Here is a 25,508-nt window from a genome sequence, read left to right as displayed (position 1 = left end):
TGCCCAATCGACTCGGGCCGATACCGAGTCCCGATCCATGTAAAAAATCAGAAGAAACAGATTAACAGTGTTCCTCATCTTTTTATTTTCTCCATCTTATGTATAATTTAACAGATCATTAAGGTTGTGTAAATAAAATGCTTTTTATTTTTTTGGTGCAACAGTTTCAGTTAAAACAAAAGTACAAACATTGGGCAACAAGAAAAACTATATTTGCTGTAATCCACAGCGGTTCGCTGGCAGCTTTGCGCATGTGTGATTCCATTTCAATGTGGAAACCGGTCAGTGCCGCCGTATGAGGCTCTCTTAACTTATCGCGAGAACAAACTTATTCAGGCGCGTTTTTAATTGCGCTTGTTATTTAACAGAAACACTGCAATTGAGAATTTTTTATTTTTTACATTAGCAGAATATCGAGAAAGTTTTGTGCACGTTTGTAATGGAATCACAGCTCACAGTCCAAGACCGAGACTCGTTTGATGTTCAGTATCAATCATTATAACTGACCTAAAATAGGAACAATATAGTCTGATCAGAACCAGAACCAGAACCGAACATGGAGAAGCAGCATTCAGCTTCTATCCACCACACATCTGGAATAAAGCTCCAGAAAACTGCAAAACTCCTGAAACACTGAGTTCCTTTAAATCAAAATCCTGATTAGAGCTGCTTTTAGTAATAATAACTGGAACATTGGTCAATATGTTTGATGTATGGTTTTTTGATGACGGTATTTAACAAAATGTAATGTTTATTGCTTGTTTATGGTGTTTTTATGGCACTTTGAAGTGCCTTGTTGCTGAATTGTGCTGTATAAATAAACTTGACTCGGCTCAGGATACGCCTAAGCTGCAGAGTATCGCTGATAAGAATATATCTGCCATTCATGGACTTGATGACCTCCACCCACCTGATCATGGACCAATTGATTCCTATTCATCTTTTTAATCTCAAGTATTTTACAGGAGTCAGACAATAAATGACAAACCAGAACTTAGTTAGGTCAAATTCACTTTAAATTAATAGCAAAAATAAACTCTTTTCTGAATCAGACAGCAGAAGTGTGAGAATAACCTGTTTTATTTAATTAAACTGAAATTAAAGTCTCATCCAGTGGAAAGAAGAAGAGCTGAACGTGTTGGTTTCTCACATTTTGTCACCACAATAAACAAGTTAGTGCTGTTGATACTCTGTTGTAGAGTGTAACGAGTCCAAAAACAAAAACCAGGCTGACAGGTTTATCAGGTGCACACTTCTCAGATAAACCAGACCTGCTCGGACTTACCACACGTAGACTAAAACAATGGACAACATTTAATAAGTTCACCAATTGCAACTCTTTTATGCTGAGGTGCTAAAGATTTGTCGTCTTATTTAAAGCAAATATGAATCAAACTTTTAGATTGACAGAAGTTATTTCAGTCTGACATTTCTGCAAGTGTTTAAAGAGAGGTAAGGAGTCCATTTAAACCTCTTTTTCAACAAATGGTCTTTGAACCTTTTAGTTGCTGCTGTATTAAACATGAAGTTCCAAAAAGCTACTTTCAGGAGCAGCGGAGGGTTTTTAGTTGTCAGGTGGGTCATTCTGACCCAACGCTCCTCTTTTGGTTACTCAGTGATAATATCCCAGTGGTAAATGTCACTCTACCAGATCCACAAAACTTCTCGGTCTTTAAATCCTTTCAACAGCGCTGATCTGCTGAAACTTAAAATGGCGGACGCCGGACGGTGGTCAAAGAAATTATTTTTTCCTCTCAGATTACAATAGATAAATAAATTCCTCTCTGCATAGCAGCCGCTGCATCCCATCCAATTCAATAACGTCTCGTTTGTTGCTGATAGCAGAAATAATCGCATTATCGGTGTCCTGCACCTCATTAACATCAAAAGTTTACTTAACGGAAAAGGCGGTAACAGAATCTACATATCCGCTTCCGATCATTTTCAAGCAAAACCCTTTGCTGATCTCGCTCTCGAGAGGCATCATCGGTTTCTGATTGGTCCAGTCGGTGTAGTGATCTTCTTTTTCCTTACAGCATCCGTCGGCAGAGTCGCCTTTCTCCAGGAAAACCACGTCGCTGTTCACCTCTTTGACCCTGCTGTAATCATCTGGCACGCTCACCTCACTTTTCACCTCTACAGCGTCCGAACCGTGAGGGATTTCTTCTTCGTTGAGGATGGTGTCGCCGTTCACCTCTTTCACCCTGCTGTAGTCAGTCAGTGTCGGACGCTGCTGGATGTCCACATAGCTGGTGTCTGCGAGGGGCTGGATGAACACTTCCTCTCCGTTCAGACATTCCTGTTTCTCAATTGGCAGATTTATTGACTCCGTGTTTAAAAAGTTGCTCTTTGTTTCCTCTTTGCTGACATCGGTTTTTTCCCAGGTGTTCAGATCCACGGTCGAGTCCCTGCGTTGGATTTCTAATCTTAAGTGTAAACCGGGAGGAACGATGAAGATATCTTTCTTTTTTTCGGATGCAAAGGAATCAGTCAGCAGCCATTCGTCACTGTCTGACACCAGCAGGAAGTCCTCCACCTGATCCGTCCAGGCCGCCATGGGAGGAAAGTTCTGGTTCCCCATCAGAGCTTTCACCACGTCTTCTGATTGACCACTCTGGAAAAGTTAAAGTAGGACATTATTAAAAAGGCAGAAGGAGTTTTTAAATTTGTTTATGTTTATGTTTTTTAAGCAAACAACAAAAAAAGCTAGTGTTACCTTGAGAAGCTGAGCATCGACTCCTTTTATCTTCGGACCAGGAACAGGAGGGAGGAGACACTGCTTCACACTGAGTTACAACAAAAACAATATTTAACACAATTGCATTAAAAAGCACAACAAGAGTTTAATACTGTTATTATTTATTTAACAAAGATGAACCCAAATGGAAAAACTGTGTTTTAAAAACAAATGGTCTCAAATTTAGTTACTAACTGTGTTACTAACTAGTTACTAAAAGAAGTAACTGTGATTTCCTCAATAAAGAGAAAGGGAGTAAAAAAAGAGAGGAAAAGAGAGGAGAGTAAGAAATGAAAAAAAGCAAAAAAGAATAGAGAAAGCAACAAAGACTGAGAAAAAAAAGAAAAAGGAGTGAGGAAAGAAGGGTGAAAGAGAAAGAACAGAGAAAGAAAGAAAAGAACAAAGAATAAAAGAACAGAGTAAAGAAAGAAACAAAGGAATGACAGAGAAATAGAGGGAGGGAGGGATGGACAGAAGGGATGTATGGAAAAAAGAGGAAAGAAGAAAGAACAAAAAAGAACTAAAAGAAAAATGAAATTGAGTAAAAAAAAAGACAGAAAAAAGAATGAAAAAGACAAAAAAGAATGAAAAAGACGAAAGAGAAAAAAAGAGTAAAGGAAGAAACAAAGAAACGAATGAATAAAACTAATAAACAAAACTCTGACCTAAAACTACGACTTTGGCATCTTGCAGTCTTTATTTCTTCTGTATATCAAAGCTTTGTCAGATTTAAGGCTCTCATCAACAAGACCAAAAAATGGCTATGTTTTGTAAATGGTCCAGTGAAATCCCAGAACTCAATCTTGATTGATAAACTGTGGGAATATTCAGAAAGCTGAACCAAAACAATGTGAAGAAAACTACATTTTTATTTTATCAGGTTAATAATATTATTGACCCTTTGCACGTGACGTCACGCTCTCCAGAGCTCCTCATGACTGAGGTAAAAACAACTAATATGCTCCTTTAAAGCTAGTCTAAAAACAGACACCTGTAACCTAATATGGCTTCTATTTAGTTGATATCACTTTAAAAATCGGCCGTCAATAGTAATGACTACCAGCCCTCGGATTTGCAGCAACCACTTTTTAAAAGGTAAGACGACTAACGTTCATGTACTTCATAAGTATGATTAGAAAGATATCAAACATTTTATTATGGAAAAGGTACGCGTCTAACCGTTAGTAACCATGGAGACAATGCCTCACCGTCATGTAGCCTAGCATGTATGAAAAAAACTGGCATCTCGTGTTTTGTACGTTTTTAAGGTTTCTTCGGTGTAAAAGGAAACGTCGTTTATGACGGTGATATGAATCGTGTGGTGTGAATTCAGGCAAAGTCCGTAATTTGATCGACACGTCAGAAGGGAGGTGGTACGGTCGGACTCAAAGCTAGCTAGTTCAAACTTCTGTAAATATCGCCATCTTTGAGCCCCAACCAGGTGTGCTGACTAAGCTTGACTCGAACAAGGAGATGCCATGAATAAACTGGCAAAAACGACTTTATAAAACAATTTCAGCTGCTCTGTTCAATATTCCCGTCCCTAACTTCCGGCGTCCATCATGGCGCCTTGATTGATTAAGTGACGTAGTTGCAAAGGGTCAATAAAATCTTTTTATTCGATCCTTTCCTATTCGATCTTCATCTTTGATAAGTAATAATGTTTGTTTTGTTTTATTTTTGCACATGAGGTAGCAAAGATTTTTTAGATAATGCTTTGCTACAGCATGTCCTGATATATAAAATCCAAAATCTTATTTGATACTTACACATTCCTCTTCAGCACTATGATGTATATAGCTGTCAACAAAGGAATCAAGGAGAAAACAAAAACAAAAATCCAAAAGTATTTCTCAAGCTGACGATCTAAATAGAGAAAAGATATGAAAAAAAAGCAATTTTTACTTCCAGTTACCCCAGTGGGTTTACAGTCTGAGAAGGAGGAAATGTGTTTTAAATACTTACTTTTAGGAATTTTAGCAAATATTGCATTGCTCCACTCACTCCATTTTCCGTGGTCTAGCTTGCAGCGAACCTGAGCCATGTAGAGGAGCCCAGGGTCAACGTTGTGAAAGTTGAAAAAGGTTTCTGCACCTATATCTACTGTCTGGACAAAACACAGAAAGAAAAATATACCACAGGTTGTTTAAAGGTCACATATTGAACGCAATGTTAAATGGGAGTAAATTTTGACTGACTTTCTAAGACATTATGAAGGAAATTATTCCTTACTCCCTTTTCTTTTGTTTTCTTTCCTTTATCCCTCACTCTCCTTTAATTTCTTTCATTCTTTACTCTTTCATTCCTTAATGTTCCTTTCATTCCTTTCTCTCTTTTTCTTTCTTTCCTTAGTTTTTCAATCATTTCTTACTTGTCCTTTCTCTTTCTTTCATTCCTTACTCTCTCTGTTTCATTCTTTGCTCTTCCTTTCTTCCATTCCTTACTCTTTCTCACGCTTTTCCAGAGCGCATACAGAGGTAAAACCACCTGACCAAACATGCTGGAGCTCTGCTTGGGTTGCTAGGTAACAGCGGAATGCCAGTCAAATGTGACTTAACAGTCTCAAGGTCTTTAAAGCGGCTCAATTTTCAGACAACATAAAACATTAACTTATTGCCAAAAACAATAAGTTAGTGTTATGGGTGAGAAGCAAATGGAAGCAGAAAAACAAACATTTTACATAATAGGTCCCCTTTAAACATACACACACATAGATAATTTTAAAACCTGACAAATATGGACTAAATCACAGCATACTGATCTATTTCAGAATAAGCCGACTTTAAATGGAATCCAATCAAATATGTGCCTATTTCAGTCAATTTGCAAAATAAAGTAATAATAAAATATAAAGTTCTGAAGCTGAAGGCAACAAGGCTGACATGAGAAAGATAAAAGTTCAACAATATTTGGTTATAACCTGCTGGGGTGATTTTAGTTCAACCCAGAGACCAATTTGTCTGTAAATGATTGTGAGACAAATGGTAAAACCTTCACCTTGAGGGCCAATTCTTTGGGAAACTAAGAAACATACAGAAGCCTCTCAGCTTTAAGCGGCCCGGTTTGCAGTTTCTCATATAAAACACTCACCTTCCACTCCTTGCTGTCGTTTTGTTTAACCCTCAGCTCATATTTTAGGGTGACCCAGCCGGTTCTGACGTCCACGTTTGGAGGACTTTTCCATCTTATTTCAAGAAATGGACTGGGAGCGCTGCTGTTCACCACCACTGTGACATTTACAGGAGGGTCGGGCTTCACTGTCGGGCAAAGAAAAAAAGGAACAAAGTCAATAACTGCATTAAGTTTACTGCCTCTCTGCCCATTAGAAAAGAAAATCTAATATTAAACTTAATGGGATAAGTTTAGTCAGTGTCTTAGATCTGAGTTATGACAAAGACTAACTCGTCAAATATTGACCAAATCTGAGCTTTAATTACTCAGAATCAGAGAAATACAGGAAAGGGGAACTAATAGGAGGAAGGACAAATATTAGCGCAACAATCTCTGCATCAGCATACGCTGCAAAAACACAAAATCCTACCAACTATTTTTGGTTTAGTTTCTTCTGCAAGACAAAAATAGCTGGCAAATAACTTTTCAGCATAATACAAGAGTCAATAAATCCTTAGTAATGATGAAAAAGTACTAGTTCTGCCAGCAGATTATTTCAACAAGACATTTTCCCCATATTATAAGTGAAATAATCTGACAATAATCTGGAACAAATAGTTTTTCATCAATATTAAGAAATTATTGACTTAAAGCTATGTAACTTTCATTAAAAATATATTTGTTTACATATTTGTTGATGTGGTGACAGTTTGGTATGAGACAAAAAAAATAAAATTAAGCTCTCTGTTTTCTTCCAGTGCTAACTAGAAACAACCGATCAGAGCAAAGAGGCGAGTCTTAATGCCGTCAATCACAATCTTGTGTGGCGCTTATCTCCCCCCGTGAGAAAAAAACTCCTTGCTATTTATGCTATGCTGCAGCTAGCATAGCATGAATGCTCAGGCTAGTTAGCATAACCACAGATGATGGCAGATTAAGTATTTTTCTGTAATGGCAAGTTGTTTCTCCACCATTATATTTATCAGTAAGAACATGAGATAGATTGACAGCGCTTAGATCCTCCTCCTGGTTCTGATTGGTTGTTTTTGGTCGGAAGTTGTAGCTCCAGGAGGAAGTGGAGCAGCTTTATCTTTTCACCGATTACCTGTCTCATACCAAACAGTCACAACATGACAGTTTTAACAAATATGTTTTTAATGAAAGATACACACTGCATCTTTGAAACAAGCTCCTATAACTTACTGAAAAATTATTTTGAAGTTAGTTTTGTCTTATTTGTTGTTAGGTATTTGCAGTAAAAACTGGACCAAAACTACTTGGTAAGATTTTTTGTTTTTGCAGTATAAAACTGCAATTAAAGTTATGTAAAACAAATTTGCCCACTTAAGATGTGGACCTCTTGGTCTTCTGGTCTTCATGATGCTTTTATTTGTCTAAAAAATGTCTTCGGCCTTCACAGAACAGCTGGATTTATGCTCACATTAAATTGGTTCTTTTCACTAACTGGGTGATTTCTTTGCACATGGACTCAGTGCAGAAAATAAAAAATAAAATCTACCTAAATAGCATAACTATTAGCTGTATTGGGACAGAATTGACATGAGCCGCCTTTATAACCGAACAACGGCCATGAAATCTGATCTGTGATTGTACACAACATGTAGAGGGCTTGAACCTGTTCTACCTCATTCTGTTCTAGTTTTCTTTGTTGCCATTCGCTCGTCTCTCAGTACTTTTCCATTCCTCCCTGCGCTCAAGACGGCAGGGCAGCCAATAAAACCGAGCCAATCATTAGCTCACTATATAAAGATAATTCTCAACTGTGTTGATTTCTTTCTGCACAAACTCAGAGTGAAGGTCAACTGTGTTTGTATCCTGATCTGACATTTTACTTTTTAGATTCATAATATTCCAGGGATATTCTTAAAAAGGACTCTATGAATTTACCTTTCATAGACGAAGACATCACAACGTGAGAACAATAATAGGGATTTAATGTTACTAGGGTCATAAACTTTCAATAGTAAGCCAAGAAATAATAACAGTTATAGGAATCAAACTTTTACTTCACTGCAGTTCGTCTTGTATTACCATTTTAAACCTTTTTTTTCCAGAAATATATAGATTAGTTTTATATTCTGTCTTAACAACAGAATGCAGATTATTTTTGGTAAGATGTAGGGCTACAACTAACAATTAATTAAGTAATTGATTATCCGAATAATTAATCAGATAATAAAATGTCACATTCTTCAGATTTTCCATTCAACCACTTCAGCCTTTTTAGTACAATATGCACAACACATTAAAATATGCTAATAACTGAGTAGTTCATTTCCTTTTGTAAATGTGAAAATAAACATTTTATTGCCTAAAATTCACAACACAGCATTCCTTGAGTGTACACTTGATCATTTGTAGATTAATTAATGATTGGACAGCAAACTATAATACAGTAAAGGTCACACGACCAGTTTGGCAGTATTTCAGATATTTAAAACAAAAAACTGATCAATAAATAATTATCGACATCCGTCTTTCAGCCATATTGTCCAACCCTAAAGAAAAACTATCAAGGTTATTGAGAACACGGATAAAAAATAACCTTAGTAAGCCATCTGATTTCCATTTTACTCTTAAGTAAATTGGATAGTGTTTAACTTTATACAATCTAATTTTAGATAATGTTGACTTCATTCACAGAACAGCATGAACGTCCTCTCTTTATTGTAACAAATGCTCCAATGAGAACTCCATGTTCCTCCCTTAACTTATTTCACACTTATCACAAAATTAATTTGTTGAAACAAAAATCTCTTTCGTCTTTCACCACTATGTCTGTAAACTGTTGCACAGTTATCTTCCACGTGCAACACTCGCTTTGTGAACTTGATTATCATAATGGTTTCAAAAACTTACTCTGCAATACGTTTGTTTATTGTTTCAGTCTGCTGGACCTGAATAAACAATAAAAGCCCTAAAGCCGGATTTTCTTTACTTCCAAGGTGGAATTTAAAGCACATATGGGAATATTTGTGGATAGACGTTGTTATTCAGACTGGTAGCCCAGTTGACTGTATGTTTATCCAGTCGTGTCTTTGTATTTGTCCTTGGTGATATGACTTAATTAATGGTTTTTTCCGTCTCGTCTGGATTACTGCAATGCACTTCACAAACCAAAACCTCCCTACATCATTTACAGTCTACACTGAAAAAAGTGTTTCCTTGACCCAACTTAAAAGGAGTTACTCCAATCTGTTATAGCTAGTTTTGCTCTGACTTTACAATTATTCAAATTAGAATTTTACCTTGAGCAAAATTAGCTTTAACAAATTAGAGTAATTTTTAACGTTGGTCCAAACAAAACTTTTTTCAATGTATACAAGTTTTTAATTTATAAAATTTTTTTTTCAGTATGCTAATTTCATTTTTTTTTTTTTAAACTGTTAAAATCACACTTTAAGAACTCAAAATCTATATCAAATTCATGCTGGATGAATTTATGTCAATGACAGTCACTGAATATTTACAGTTTTTTGCCTGTTTCCTTTTTTCTGTCTAAGTCAGGGGTCAGGGGTCAGTAGTCTGCCTTTGTATAGCTGAACAAAGTTGTTTAGAGCCCCCAAAACTACACGACCCTTTAAAACAAGATAGCAATTTTTAAAATATCTATTAAAGGATTTTTCATTTTTAAATGAAAGAAAAACTACTTTTATTTTTTTTTAATATCAAACTTTTTTCATGAAAGGAAATGAACACTAACTTTTACGTAATTTGTTTTAAAAACTTGTTTGCATCCTAGAGACAAAAAAATTACTTAAAAAATATTCCTGACTACTATTTTTTTTTTTAAATCTGCAGTAACACTTTATTTGAAGGGGGGTGAATAGACTGTCATGACACTTTCATAAACATGACATAACACCTGAATAAATATGAAGCCTTCATGAATAAATATGACTGTTGTCATAAAGCGTCGTTTGGTGAATCATGACACTTTTAATACAAAGTTTACATTCAAATTGTCTTTGTTATGACAACTTAAGGGGCTGCACAGTGGCGCAGTTGGTAGAGCTGTTGCCTTGCAGCAAGAAGGTTCTGGGTTCGATTCCCGGCCCCAGTCTTTCTGCATGGAGTTTGCATGTTCTCCCTGTGCATGCATGGGTTTTCTCCGGGTACTCCGGCTTCCTCCCACAGTCCAAAAACATGACTGTTAGGTTAATTGGCCTTTCCAAATTGCCCCTAGGGGTGTGTGTGTGCATGGTTGTTTGTCCTGTGTGTCTCTGTGTTGCCCTGCGACAGACTGGCGACCTGTCCAGGGTGTAGCCCGCCTCTCGCCCGGTACGCTAGCTGGAGATGGGCACCAGCAACCCCCCCGACCCCATGAACTGTTTAAACTTTACCTTTAATAACATAAAGTTACCTAATTTTTAAAGTGCAATCAGTAATACTTTTAGAACAAATTTATATAAATTTATATCAGTAATGATTTCTTGGTTAATGTCAAGTTGTCATAACAAAGACATTTTGAATAATGTCAACTTTGTATTAAAAGTGTCATAATTTACCGAATGACGCTTTATGACAACAGTCATAAATATTCATGAAAGCTTATTCATGTTCATGACAGGTGTTATGTTATGTTTATGACTATTATATTCACCCCTCTTCAAATAAAGTGTTACCAAATCTGCTAATCTGCATTTGTTTGTTATTATTGTTAAATTTTTAGAAATTGCTAAATATTTATGTTTTTGCCAAAGTTAATAAGAGCCACAGGTTGCAGCCTTGTGGTCTCGACTTACCATATTCCATCACATCCAATATCTGGAACTGCGCCGAGGCGTTCCCCAGGGCATTTGTAGCCACCACCGTCATGAGGTACTCAGCCCAGATGGAAGTGTGCTTCTTATCAAAGAAACACGAGTTTGCTCCAGCAGAGAGGTAGTCCGGACACTCACGGACTTCTCTCGATCTGTAAAACAGTCAAACCAGACCTTTACTGGGAAGAAAGTGGAAGGAAACGCTGCTGTAAAAACTTAAAGAAGAGAACATCTAATTCAGTGGTTCTTAACGTTTTTTGAGGTACCGAACCCACCAGTTTCAAATGCGCATTCACTGAACCCTTCTGTAGTGATAAATAAATTCCCCCCCCCCCCAAATTCAAGACATAGGGGTGACCCTACTAGGGTCTAGTTGGGTCACCCCAAGATCACGAAGCCTTCTTAAAAGGTAGAGTCTCCAAGAACAGTTCTTCAAAATATAATCAATGTTTTCAGCACAGTTGAGCTGACTGTCCAGGAACGACCAAATTTGCCACAGTTTCAACAGGTTGGCCAACAAGAGAAACTGGAACCACTTTAACCACTTGTTTAGATCATTTAATTAGCTCTACATTCTTAAGAGAATGAAAAATAAATAATTAAGACTTTGCGTTATTTTGATTTAGTAATGTAATTATATTAGTTGTGTTACCACCCCCACGCCACTAGAGGCAGTAGCAACCCCAAAAAGATGCGACTAAGGAGCAGATTTAGAAGCACACTGAAAGCTATAGAATTTGGTAAAAACTGTGAGCTTTGCTGAAGTAATTAAAGACACAAGTTCAAATTCATGCTGAGTGAAACTCCTTCAATCAGTGCTCCTCCGCAGCACTGGTTGGCTAAGCAATGTAACGTGATCCTCTGCAGCAAGTGACGGCAATGCGGGGCGCATCATCACGACTTTACACAAGTGTGTCTTTACCTCCGTGGCAGAGGCTCCGCCAAACCCCTGAGACCGACTCACCGAACCCCTGGGGTTAAGAACCACTGATCTAATCTATAAAAGTTTGGATGCTTCATTTATAAGCATCTAATCAATGAAATCAGTACAGCTAAACACAAATCTTTTACATGCACCATTCTAAAATATTAAATTTTGTCTCTCCAACCAATTAAAAAATATATATTTTCCTTAAAGGATGTTCAGTATTTTGTTATAAGATACCAAGATTATTAATAAAGCATGGTGAAAAAAACAGTGATGTGTATGTGTGACATGTTGGCCACAATTTTTAATAAATGCTTACTAATTTATAATTAAATTATTAATCTGTAAGAGGAGTTACTGTTTTGTTTTTTATATAAATATTAAGGAATTATTTACTTTAAACAACGTCCTACATCATAACTTTGCTGAAAAGTTACTTGTAACTTAGTTTGGTCTTATTTCAAATGTACTAAGATATTTGCACGAGAAACTAGACCAAAAATAAAATGTTGTGTTTTTGCAGTTCAGAAGAAATCAGCAAAGCACGGCAAGGTAAAAATGAAAGAAATATTAAAATTTAACAAAAGAAGAAAAAAACACACACACACACACAAAGGCAGCCAGTGGAGTGAAGCAAGAACAACGGGTGACATATTCAGGTTTATAAGTACCAACTAAAAGTCTGAACCAACCGTGAAAGCAAAGACTGATTCACCGTCACAGTAATCAAAGTGTAACAGGGATTTATTTTAACAATACTATGGGTGAAGTTTGTCAAAACTAATTTCTTAAACTTCAAAGTCATTTGGTTCAGTCAAAAAGTTGATTCCCCTGACATTCATTGGTGTACAATGAATCCTGCTATGCTGCTCTTGACAGTTGGTGGCTACCATAGCAACCAGAGAGCTGTTTGAATGAGAAATGATTACCACTACAAAAAATGAGCTTTCTAACTTTTGTACGCAAAAAAAATTTTTTTAGATAAAACTGAGCATAAAAACAAAACATAAATTGTTTTAAAGGAAAAAGATTCTCTAAATGGGAACTAAGTCATATTAACAGAGACTTCTTGTCTAATAACCAGGATAAAAAAATCTTATTTTAATGTCATAAAGACCTTTGAGCAAATTTAAAGAGATATGTGTCAATAGATTTGAGCTATACTGCAAACAACACAGAAAAGATGCAAAACATATGTAGGCTTTAAGAATATCAAGGACCCAACACAGAAATGAAAACCACATATCAGGAGCAGAAGACAGTCTGGACTGTTAGAAATCTACCTATTATAATCATAAATGAGGGAAATTGTGAAGTCATTGTGTCTACAGTCGATATGCAATTAGACATTTATTATGGACAATTACTCAATAGTTTCAAAGCGGGTTTTGTGTTAAGATCATTTTTGCAGATGATCAAATATCTCAAAATATGGCTAACAAGCTGCAGTACTCTCTATCTAAATAGCATAATCTAACAGACACTTTGCGAAATAAACAGGTGCAATTCAAATCCAGAACTATAAAATCAGAGCAAACCAATAATTTACAGATTTAAAATTCAGCTTTACACTCAGATTTGATCCTGGGTATAATACAGTGCCCTCCACTTCAATCAATACAAAAGGTTAATAAAAGGGTATCTAATTAAGCCCAGTTGACTATATCAAGTCATTGATTTTTGCAGCAATCCGACATTCTGAGCAAAAGCATGTGGCGACAGAAAGAAAAGACTCCTGTTGAAAAGAAAGTGTGGATGCTATAATAAAAACTAATTGTAAACAAAAATATCCAAATAAGCTGCTGCTGGCCTCGCCTTAAATTTATGAATTTACATTTCATAAAAATGGCTGCAAACAGACAGCAGTTTTTGAAAAGAAGAAGTAGGGCCTCCTGCACAACCAACAACAATGTAACAAGTGATTTCTAAACGTTAAATCAACAACAAAACCAGCTGGCCAAACTTGCTATGTGAAGGACTGGGCTTTTCTGGGGTTGCTAGGTAACAGGCTGGGCTCCACTTGGGTTGCTAGATGAGGGGCAGTGCCTGCTGATTTGTGAAGTTACATTCTAGAGATTTTTGAGATAGTCATTTTCCAGACACCAAAAACCATTAATTTATTGCCCAAAACTGGCTGGGTGTTTTTTAAGCACTTGTGCTGCTTTAAGAAGCAGTAGAGACCCAAATGCAAGTACAAACACATGCAAAATGTGAATTTTTCATAATAGTTCCCCTTTAAGCTACAATTACTAATATTAATGTGAGGTCAGAGCAGCTGAAGCTCTCACAGGTGAGTTCAGGGTTTTAAATGAGGATGTGAACTCATTCACCAATGAAATATGTGCTCCCTTTTTACCCACAGAATAACTTTGTCGTTTTCCATCAGCGTATTTATGGAGCAACTAAAAATGTGTCTTACTCCCATCATTGTAGCTGATAAACTTATCGGGAACTCTAAGGGCCATCTGGTGGCCTTGTGGCTAAAACAAACAAAATATACAGAGCGTATTAACCCCAACTGAGCAACTGTGCCACATGCCACTCCCCTTTTTCCCATGTCTGTCTGAACTGTGACCCGCTGATTCAAGACAAAAAGGTCAAAATATGTAGAATAAACTGACTGTTCTTGCTTGTAGAAGAGGCGATATTCAGTCGGCAGCCCTCCGTCAGAGCCTGGCTCCCACCAGCAGGAAAATGTCTCCTTCTCTCGGGACCTGCAGTCAAATTGTCTGGCACTCTCTGGTGCAGATGTACCTGGGCAACAAGAGTGGCAAACAAATTATGAATGCTAATTCCCACTCTGGGCCACTGCATTATGAGTACAGCTGTTTACAAGTTACCTCATGTAATTATGTATGATTTGTAATCTTCAAAGTTAATTTGTATTCAGAGCTTTCAGTACATTTTAATGTACATTAAAGTGTCACCTAGTTCTGAAGACGTAGTTTCTTCAACATATAATAAACAAATTATATGTTTTTTATTATGTAAAATCTAACAGTTCCTTTAAACAGCACACAAATTAAAGGTGGCAGCATGAAGTCATTTTCAGACCAATTTGGCAGAGGTCAAACTCATACAGTATGATGAATGTAATAAAAAGCCAAACAAAAATAATTATAATTATTATATATTTTTTGTTGTTGTTTTGTTTTCCTACCCTGGCCCTGAATTTGAGTTTAATTTTTATTGTTACTATTGTTTTATAATATCAGGGCCGTGGAAAAAAAAATAAAAATACAAATACAAGACATAATAAAATAAAAAATAATTAAAACAATAATAATAATTAAAACAAAAATAGTTAAGATGAGAATACAGTTGTAATATTATCACTTAATTCTCACAATTTAGTTTTTTTATTTTCCAATACTCGATACAAAATAAATAAAAAACTCAAATGTTATAAATATAAAATTAAAATACAAAGATGAAAAGACAAGATAAAACAAAAGTAAACAGAATAAATCAACCTGTTATAAAATAATAATTAAACAAAATTAATTATACGTCAAAACCTAAACTATCTGTATTAAAATTAAATAAAATAGTAGTTTTAGGTGGTAAAAAGGGAAGTTCCGATCTTAACTGAAAAATAGCCAAATATTTTCAACAAAGTAATTCATTTTAAAACGATTTTTTCAAATTAACAAAAAGTAAGAAAAGTAATCCAAAACCAAAACTTTCAGTGGTGATTTTTAACTGCTAACTAGAAAAGGACCTGTCCACTTTACCGCTTAGTGATTTATTTTAATTAGCTGATCTTTTACACTAAGGAGTTGTAACCTTTTCACGTCCTTTTATTCTGGGCTGCTATTGGAGTCTTTGATTTCAAAGTATCTCCATTTTAATGTTTCTCTGACGTTTCTGTCTTCACAGAAGTCCATACATTCTTCAAAATCCAACACAGTTCTTAACACGTAGAAAAATATTTTATGTAAAAGCCATTAAATTCATGCCCTGCATCCAGGATTATAACAAAAACAGCACCTCAGATCAGTGACGGGAGCCACAGAGTGCTAGATTTATAATACTCAGATCGTAGAAACAGATGCTGAAAAAGCTTCAGTTGTTTTGTTTGGCAATCCATGATGTAAGAATATATTATTTGTTGGGCCATATGGTATGGTCAGATACAGAGCTAGGAAGTCTTAGATTGCTTCTCTGTCAGTGGTGACCCTAAAGGGTTGGTTAGCGGGGGCCATGGACCCTCTTGAAAAATGCTGGCCACTCCAGAAGATCATGTTTACGTTATAGAGAAGCATGCAGTCATCTTCTTCAATAAAAATATAAATCCTAATAAATACAAGATAAGTAAATTTGAAAAATTATATATATAATTAAAAAATAAATATATATATATATATATATATATATATATATATATATATATATATATATATATGTAGAGTGACTTCTGTATACAAGTTCAGGGCTGCACTGAAAAACTTATTACGATATAAGTGTACCAGTTTATCAATAGTTATTGATTTGTTTTTAATTGATTTGTTTAATACTGCTAAACTGGTGGTGTGACCTTTCGTGATTTATTCTCAGTTTTCACTACATGTCATCATTTATTTTTAAGCAGCTATGAGGAATGGTGACGAAACCTGACGTGAATTACGTGTCTGTTGTCACCCATCGCCTCCACCTTTACTCGCACGCTGAGCTCCAGACATGCGCAGTGGTTTCCTCTGAGCGGGACAAGATGTCTGTCTAATTGTCAGTAATATAATAGCGCTGCATAAATCATAAGATATGGCGACATGTAAAATCAGCAGTGCTTCGCTTTCACAGAAGGTGGGGACTTCGTCCAACTTTTACCGTCACTTGGAAGGAAAGCTTAAAGAAAGGTAAGCTATGTGGACGTGATGCTAGCAAAGCTACAGAAACATGTTGCATCTGTGATGAAAAAAGTTGTCACTCATACGCTGAATTATTGTGCGGAGGTGTTATATTGGAAAACGCTGTGACCAAAGTCTGCATTAATGTGACATTCAGGAACAATCTAATTCTTCTGGACGGATCTTTACCGATTAAATTTATTCCAGCTCTAAGTATTTAATATCTAGGTGTTTTATGGAAATATGGATCTTTCAGATCAATTTGAGAAGCAATTTTGATAAGTAAAACTTTATTTTTTTGTGTCACGTAGCGCTGGGTGCTGGCCTTGGTCTTGGGTAGATGGTCTTGACTACAACTCTGCTACGTGGCTCCTTAGTTCCATGTCCTCCCCCACCCACCTTCTTTCCATCCCCTTTCTGTTGGATTTCTTTAAAAAATAAATGCCACTAGTGGCAAAAAAAAAGTGAAGTTTATGCTATGTTAGGACAGGAGACAAGATGTTTCCATTCCTGAAATTATGATGCATAGAATCACATATCCAAGTCTAAACTATGTTACAGAGAGTAAACATAATAAAAACATGCTTTATCTGTGGCATTGTTCATTAAAATGGCACATTTCTAATGTATTAAAATTAGATACGATCGGTTCACTTAATGATATTGTATTAGGGATTAGGTATTATTCAGCAAGTACTTTTACTTTTAATATTTAAGTATTTTTAAAAGCCAGTACTTTTTTACTTTTACTTAAGTACAAATGTTAATGTGGTAGTTTTACTTTTACTTGAGTATATTTTTGTCTGTGTATTTGTACTTTTACTTAAGTAAATTTTTTGAGTACTTTCTCCACCACTGCTGAAACCTGAAACTGCTGCTGAACTGCTGCAACACGTTGTTGCTGTGTAACCAAAGAGTGAGTGAGTTGGTTGATTCCACCAACCTCAGCTGGCTGTAGCTCTGGAATAAATGAAGAGACCACTGCACTGAACCCCTTAGAAAACCTGGTTATTCCACCAAATATTGATTTCTGGACTCTTCCTGAATTAAAACATTAATATTGTTGTGTCTAAATGAATATGAACTTGTTTTCTTTGAGAGGTCTGAAAGCGCTGCATATTTTTTGTGATTTTGACCATTTCTCATTTTCTGCAAAAAAAATACTACGTTTTTGCTTGGAATTTCGGAGATATGTTGTCAGTAGTTCATAGAATGAAAAGACAATGTTCATTTTACTCAAACATTTACCTATAAAAAGTAAAATCAGAGAAACTGATAATTTTACAGCAACAAGCAGCTCTGCTAGAGTGTTTGTTTTAAAGTCTAAAGGAGACAAGCTGTAAAGAGGTTTGTGAGCTACAGAAAGATGTAAAGATAAGGGAGAAGAGCCATGATTGGTAAAATATGACACTATGTCACAATACAGCGCCATTGTCCTGAGTGGGAGAGAGGAAGTGCAAAAGTCACACAGAGATAAATGTCAAGGTAGCCCTGAAATAATCTCCATAAAAATGAAAACACCAGCTTCAAGTGGAGGCTATTCAATCCCTCTTTTTCATTTTTCTATTAAGCAGATTTGAAAAAAACTTTGAGCTACAATCATATTCAAAAGTTTCTAGTTCACTCTATCAGAGCACACGTCACACACAACCTTCTTATCTTTCTGCTCTTTTGTGATCTATGGTTTCATGGAAAGAAATTTGAGTGTTTAAGCTTTGAATTGCTAAATTTAAACAGATTAAATATCCTTCAGCTACTTAAAAACTGCAGTGGACTGTGAATACAGAGTAAGACAAACCACTTGCTTTGATGGAAAAACTGAACTTCAGTTCACAGAGAGGACAAATGTAAAACAAGAAGTATAACTACTTGTATTTAGGTTCTGCCTTCATTTTTAAAAAATTAATAAAACAAGCACTTTCAACACAACCTTCTGACAAAATAAATATCAAATGTTAACTTACTGCTGCAAACTCCGGCTGCTGACAGCACACAGAGCATAACCAAACCGAGGTGCGTCCTCATCCTGGCGTTACACACCGACACAGCCAAGAGAAACCAACAGCATGTCCTCAATAAAGTACTGTAAACACGGAGCTCAGCTGCGCGTCTTGTTTACACCTGAAACAGAGAGACATGCAGGGAAAACATCACATTTAACCCACACAATAATAAAACATGATATTCAAACTGAAGAGTTGAGATGTGACGGGAATACAGGAAGCTTTAAAAAAGTGAAGGTAGAGGCACTGACCACTAACTGATGACAAAACTACGAAAATGTTCAGCCATATTTCCTGTTGTACTTTAAATAAGACGTGAGTGAAAGTACCAGAGAGATGAAAGTAGGAAAGTGCTGCTGCACACTGCTCAGTCAGCTGGCTGAAAGAAGGTTATGGTGTATTTTACGATGAAAGGTGTGCAGAATACACAGAAATTGTACTCAAGTAAAAGTAGCACTACTTCAATATATTTTTACTCAAATAAAAGTAAAAAGTAGCCATCCAAGAGATTACTCAAGTAAGAGTAAAAAAGTATTTGGTAAAAAGTTTACTGATCAACTGATTAAGTTATACATAATATTTAAAAAATATATAATGTGAAGTTAAGTGGAAATTTTTGTATTTTAAGAACAAAAATGACAATAATTCATATAAATAACAAATAAAATCAGGTAAAACAAATTTTTTCCAAATGCGTTTCGTTTAATATAAAAATGATACAAGTTTAACAAAAACTGCAGCTGTGTGTCTGTGTCTGGTGAATTTTTGGTTAAAACATGTTTGTTTTTCACTTAGTGGGTAGAAAATTCAGAAATTTTACTCAAGAGTAGCAATGTTTCATAATAACATTTCAGCATACAGCATAGTAAAAAAAACTCCTAAAAGTTACTCAAGTAAATGTAATTGAGTAAATTTAACTATGTTTACGATACTTTCTATGATTTTTCAATCCTTTGGAGTCAATAAACTTTCTAAAATCAGTTTTATAATGTCTTCATTGAAAACATTGTCACTCTTTCATTCATCTGCTGGTTCTGTTGAATTTCCCTTCAAGATCAGACTTTCCTACAGAAAATTATGGCGCCCCCTAAGAAACCTGGTGAAAACAGAGTGTCTTCAGTCAGAGGCTTCTTCAAATTCGCTGTAATACAGACTGCTACTTCCTGCCACCAGTCATCAACATCTACAGCAACTCTGAAGAATTAATGAGTTTCAACAACATTTAGTTTCCCTTTGGGATCAATAAAGTGCTTTTGAAAATTTTCTTTTCTTTTGCATTACATCGCAAATTTTTTGCGTTCTCTCGCAATGTTGTACTAGTCACTTCATGCAACATCTTGAATATTGGAAGTCTTTCTGGTACAATCTAGGGTTTTTCTAAGGTTTTTCCATGTATGTTAATATCTCATTAGTGTAATATTTGAAAATGTATATATTTTACTTTAGGATACAAATGCACCACAAACTTATGTACAAAATGCAAAAGTTAAACAGGTCAATCGTTCTCTTTCCATTCCTTCTAAGCAGAAACTTTCCATGAGAAAGAAAAAATACATCCAGCCTATTTGGACTTTGAGTTATTTTCACAGGGTAATAAAGTCATCTGACAGTTTTGTCTTTTAGTCTGAATGGTTAGTAAAGGAGTGTTTTCATGAGCAGTCCCATCTCCACCTTACACAAACAAACATGAACACGCAAGTAGATCAATTTTCAACCAATTTCTGCACCAAAGAGTGAAGAATGGAGAAACACGTTTTAAAGGTCTACATATACAGATGCATTTTTAAATGGACATTTGTTAAAATTATGAGTGTACACAAAATAAACCAGGACGTATTTGTTAATTTATTGAGGTAATGCAAAAATACATGTGTTTGCCTTTAAGGGCCTCCGTAGAAAATAACTAGATTCTGTTTGAAAATTATTGGCCATCCTGTTAGATCTCAATCTGTCTTTTCTGATCACCAGACAATAAAAAGACAATTAAATTATTTTAGATGCTCTGCTAACCAAGCAATTAATCAATTAATCCATTACAAATTAAAATGAACTTGGTCATTTCTGATGATTCATCATTTTTAAAGTGCAGTTTTATTTACAAAGACTTCATAATCAAATTTATTTAAGGTTTTGATTGTACATAGTTTTTATTTCCTTTTTATTTATTGTTTTTAGCTGTTGGATTATACAATGTTTATTAGGCATTGAAAGGGTGAACTTGCATTATTATGGCAAATTATTTGAAAATGGTCTCAAAACAATAATAATGTTGTTTATGGGAATAATTACTGGGACAATTTATTATCCAGCAAAACTTCTTATTGTGACAAGCCTTCATTCCACTACTAATAACTTTCCAAAGACATTAGCCATGTTTTAAAATGTAAATGTAATTTTTCTATTTTCCCAGACATGCATAGCACTTGTAGTAAGGAATATTATTTTCTATAAAGTGATTTTTTTAAAACTTAATGTCAGGCACGTGCAGAGGGGGGAGATGGGGGTGCTTGAGCACCTGCCCCTTTTGCTCCTTACGCCCTTTTGGTCAAATTAAAAAAAAAAATGTTTTGTGTTTTGGTATTATTATTTTCTAAGCCCTCTTCTGACACATAAAAACATGTACTAAAATTCTTTGTTTTTTTGTTTCCTTTTTGTACAACATAATAAGCCGGTCACCTTGTTACCTTTGACCTTTTGCCCATGACGCATGACGCAATTGCCTCTTCCGCAGTGCAATAAGGTGGCTAACTGCGGAGCTCAACGTAGCGAACATTCCAGATTACAGAACAGTTTTTGGTGAATTATATTAAAAAAAAACGTTTTTGGTGAATAAAGTGGAGTAGACTTGCTAGGAAATTGTTGTAGTATCGTTTCGGCTTCAGCTCGGAGTAGCAGTTTAAGCAGAGAGGTAATGAAATACAACAGACACTGACAGGCCTCTGCATCTGCCTTTCTCTGAAGAACTACTGAGTGGGAGGAGACAGCCAGGTGAGGAAAACTGTTCTTATCTATCGATTCAGTATTTTTATCATACAGACATTAGGCTGTTGTCGTTGTGCCATTAGCTAGCTGCTATCAAAGCTAGATAACTGAAAAGTTTCCTCCCTGTGTACGAGGCACATCGCCCATCCAATCTTCTAATTTCCTTTGTTGCATAATGTACATTGCATTTATTCCAGCGTTAGGTAAATGTATCTTGAAGGAGAATAGCAGTTAAATAAAAGTCCAACAAGGATATTAATTTAGAATTAAAAATAACTCACCCTGAATTACCATGATAGATATAATGTATGTAATAAAAGTGTGTCATTAATGAAGGGCAAAAAACTCAACCCAGACTTTAAGTTTAGGGTCTGGTTCGCAAAGTATGAAGTTAAATTTCTTTCCCAATTATTCAATGGGAAAAAAAAAAACTAACCTCAGTTAAGTAAAATAAAATTGTAATCAAAACTTTTGGAATTGTAATGATTTCTTTAAAAAAGAAGTTTGGTTTAAAAGACTTTTTTAAATTAAATAACTAATTTTTACCAAACATAAACATTTATTTGCACACATCAGAAATCTTTTGTTGTGATTTTAGGTTACTCAGGACGTCTTATGAGAATCACAAACAAAACTTTGAGTCTCAAACAAAAACTTAGAATTACAAGAAAAGATTCATGACAAACGCAAATAAGTTTGTTTTGCAAAAAAGAAAGTTAACTTCATGAGTCAAAAATGTGTGATTTAATTTTTTGAAATGTTTTTTAAGCAAAACTCAGTAGGCTTTTCTCATGGTGACATGCATTAACAATTCAATATTTGCTTTTGTTTGTTTTGTTTTTTTTTTTTTCGTTTTTCTGCAGTTCCACGTTAAAGTTTGATGCAGCTCCTGAATGGACCATCTTCATCTCCACTGCAGCAAACAGGCAGCTCTTTTATACAGATTACAGTCCACTAAAAGGTTGCATTGTGCCCTTGTTTATATTTTTAATAGTGCAATTCTGTAAAGACAAAATATGTCTGGTGGTCTAAATCTTGCTAAATTGCGGGTTTGAATATTGCAATACTTTCCTATAACAAATTAGACCTGCAGAAAGAAATGACAAATAAAATATCTTGCATATGCATAGTGTTATGCTCTATATGGAGATGTTCGATTGTATATGTCACATTTTTGTAATTTATCATTGTTTATTAAACTCTGAAAGCTGAGTGGCTTTGTTAATATTCTGTCCTAGAATGCGGTTAGATGTGCCCTTTTTTTGTTGTTGAGCACCTGCACCTTTAGTCGTCTCTGCACGGGCCTGCTTAATGTATTAAATAATATTTTCTGATGTCTAATTTAAAAAACTAAACATATATATATATATATATATAAAACAAATTATTGTGTTTCAAAGAGCCACTTTGCTTTAGTTGCACTAGGCAAATTTTGTTTGACAGGATTGAATGCAAAAACTGCTGTGTTGCAATTTTAAGTTAAATTGAATCATCACATTGCGCTACAGGGGTAATTGCTACATTGCGTAGTCTCTTGATTAGAATATCTGACAAACACAGATTCACTTGAGATAACATTAGGTACTTCCCTATTCCAAGGAGTTCATGTTTATTTAGATGCTGCAGGTCCAGATAGAGACACACACACAGTCAATGTGGGTTCTGAAATGCCGACATCCAAGCTGTAAATTCATGTCAGAGTGACTGCTCTGCTGCTTGTTCCACAAGTTTCTACACTTACTGGAAATTCACTGACTCAAAGGGAAAACTAAGAACCTCAAAGTGGCTTTTTCACAGGCTGACAACCTTGAAAGGTGTAATTTGTCTTCCTCAGGAGAAATATAAAGTGTATGTATAATGATGTGTGTGTCTGTAGATTTCTGAACATTTGTTTTTTTTGTTGTTGTTTTTTTCCTGTGCCACAAACACAGCGACAGCAAACTCAGTTTTGTGTAACTACACCTGCTCTGGCAAGTTTCAACAGGATCGCTTCCTGGTGCGTTAGGCGGGCCCTGCATGAAGCTTTATTTCCTTATTTCCCTACTCTGGGAGAAGACAAAACAAACTGCATGTAAAAAAAAATAAAACCAACTGTTAAACTGTCACCGCTTGTTAAAGCCTTAAACCTGAAACAATTTAGTCTAATTGGGAAAAAAAAGTATTTAGTGAGGATCTGAACAGCCGGAGTAAATTACAACCATTATATTTGACGTTGAAAAGCACATACTAAAAATATTGTTGGAGAAATGGTCACCAAGGAAACGGTGTTTCCATGCTGCTATATTTATTAACCTCACTAAAAAACAGCAGCCTTTCACATATGGTTATTTTATTCTGCTCCTTGGTTTAAAAATATTACAATATCCATAATAACACATTACTTCCTTTAAATAATCTTTATTAAATATTAATGTGATGGCAGAAGCATTATTTTAAAATCAGAGTTTAATCTAACTAAATTCATGATTACAGGACACTGAGTTATAGTAACCCGTGTGATGCATGTCACTACACGGTGTTGGATTACATAGTGTTGCTAAAGACTGCGCGCGCGTCCACACTCACGCGCACACCTCTTTTACAGAAAAACATCCCAAATTAATGATAAACAGCTGCGCTTCAACATCATAAACAGTTAAAAAGCAGTTTCTCTGTCGTATTTAAACATTTCAGAGGATGGACTCACCGCCTCGCAGGACTGTGGACGATCTTTATCAAGGTCTTCCGCAGATGTTACATCGCAGCGGAGGACCTGCTCTCACCTGGCAACCCCCTCTGCGCCACACGACTCAGGTATGACCACTTATGAGGAGCCGGAGAGGTGAATCACCGGGAAGGGAGGAGCTGCTGGCGCACGACCTACCCACCTGCGAGCCGGCGGAGACGGCAAAGCACGGCGAGATTCGTCACTTCGCCAGGTTTTCCAAAGAGCTCCAGACACACGCTTTCACTTTTGATGCTGTCACTTAATTTATGTTAGATTTTAAATAAATATTGGATATAAAAATAATATAATCTCAAGCAATCGTTCAGATATGATAGTCTACCTGTTTCAGTCCGCCGAGAAAAGGCGGACGGCTTTTGAACGCATCACGACACGCAGCAGAAGGGTGTGTTTTACCTGCGTGACTGTTGCAATGCTACCAGACAGGAAACCTTAAAAAATTTAAATGAGTGCATCAGTTTGACTCTGATGTAACTGACAATTAACACGTTTTTATCCTTCCTTTTAAATCAGCTGAATATTTTTAAATACTACCACCTCCAGACAAAAGCTTTTGACAATAACAATTATTATTATTATTATTATTATTATTATTATTATTATTATTATTATTATTATTATTAAATATATTAAAAGTATTATTATGAAATACAATTATTGAATTTTTGATATTACAAAAATTTCAATTAGTCATTAAAATTAATAAAAACAGCAAAATAGTGTCTCAATGTGCAGCAGAATATTGTTTTTTTATGCAGCATATTTTGAATTTCCCATGATCCATGTGAGCAAGGAGAACACCACCATGCATCTGTGGAAACCCTCATTTCTGCTCCGCTCTGCTGAGTCATATATACACCCATGTCTGCAAACATACAAAAGATGACCTTCAATTCAGAAACATCACTAAAAAGCAATGTCTATGCTTTCAAGTAGAAAAATAGATTTTCTGCTCCTTTTTAATTTGAATTAATTTGAAATTCAAGAATAAAATTTACATGTCTTGATTTCGATTGGTCAAATTTATGAAAGGTCAGGAGGGATTTCATTCGTTTTTTATATTACTACTTTTACTCTGATATTAATGAGAAATTATATTCCAAGTGTTTCCAAGAAGCCAGATTTCTTAAAGCCTTTTAAAAATGGTCTTGAGCAACAGTTTTCGTTTGCCTCTGGAGCCACTGACTAGAGTTAGTGCCCTATTAATCACTGACACAACAAACCCTCCCAAACTTAATGGATATATCAACACATAACACAGCAAAACTTAAATATGAAACTTGTTAATGACACCTTTTTGTTCCTATTTTCTCTGGTCTATTAAAGATGCTCTCTAACAAAGGTAGTTAAAGTACCCAAAAATTATATTCAAATAAGAGTAGTACTATTTC

At 35.4% G+C, this 25,508-nt stretch overlaps 1 protein-coding gene across 1 annotated transcript; it reads right to left on the bottom strand.

The window, feature by feature from the left end:
* Nucleotides 1–61: 61 nt before the first annotated feature.
* On the bottom strand, nt 62–24,351 carry prlrb (prolactin receptor b). The gene is made up of 9 exons (XM_008418018.3): nt 24,079–24,351; nt 18,372–18,528; nt 14,182–14,314; nt 10,615–10,784; nt 5,828–5,994; nt 4,703–4,844; nt 4,507–4,603; nt 2,717–2,786; nt 62–2,614 (listed from the first exon to the last, which is right to left on the bottom strand). Exons 2-9 carry the CDS (start codon nt 18,430–18,432, stop codon nt 1,892–1,894), a joined length of 1,563 nt encoding a protein of 520 aa, XP_008416240.1. The 5' UTR covers nt 18,433–18,528; nt 24,079–24,351; the 3' UTR covers nt 62–1,891.
* Between the last annotated feature and the right edge of the window lie 1,157 nt (nt 24,352–25,508).

The sequence above is a fragment of the Poecilia reticulata genome, chromosome 9 (assembly GCF_904066995.2).
Source record: "Poecilia reticulata chromosome 9, P_reticulata-male-v2, whole genome shotgun sequence".
Taxonomy (NCBI): Eukaryota; Metazoa; Chordata; class Actinopteri; order Cyprinodontiformes; family Poeciliidae; genus Poecilia; species Poecilia reticulata.
Note: the sequence above shows the minus strand (reverse complement) of the source record. Positions and strands in the feature narration are given on the sequence as shown.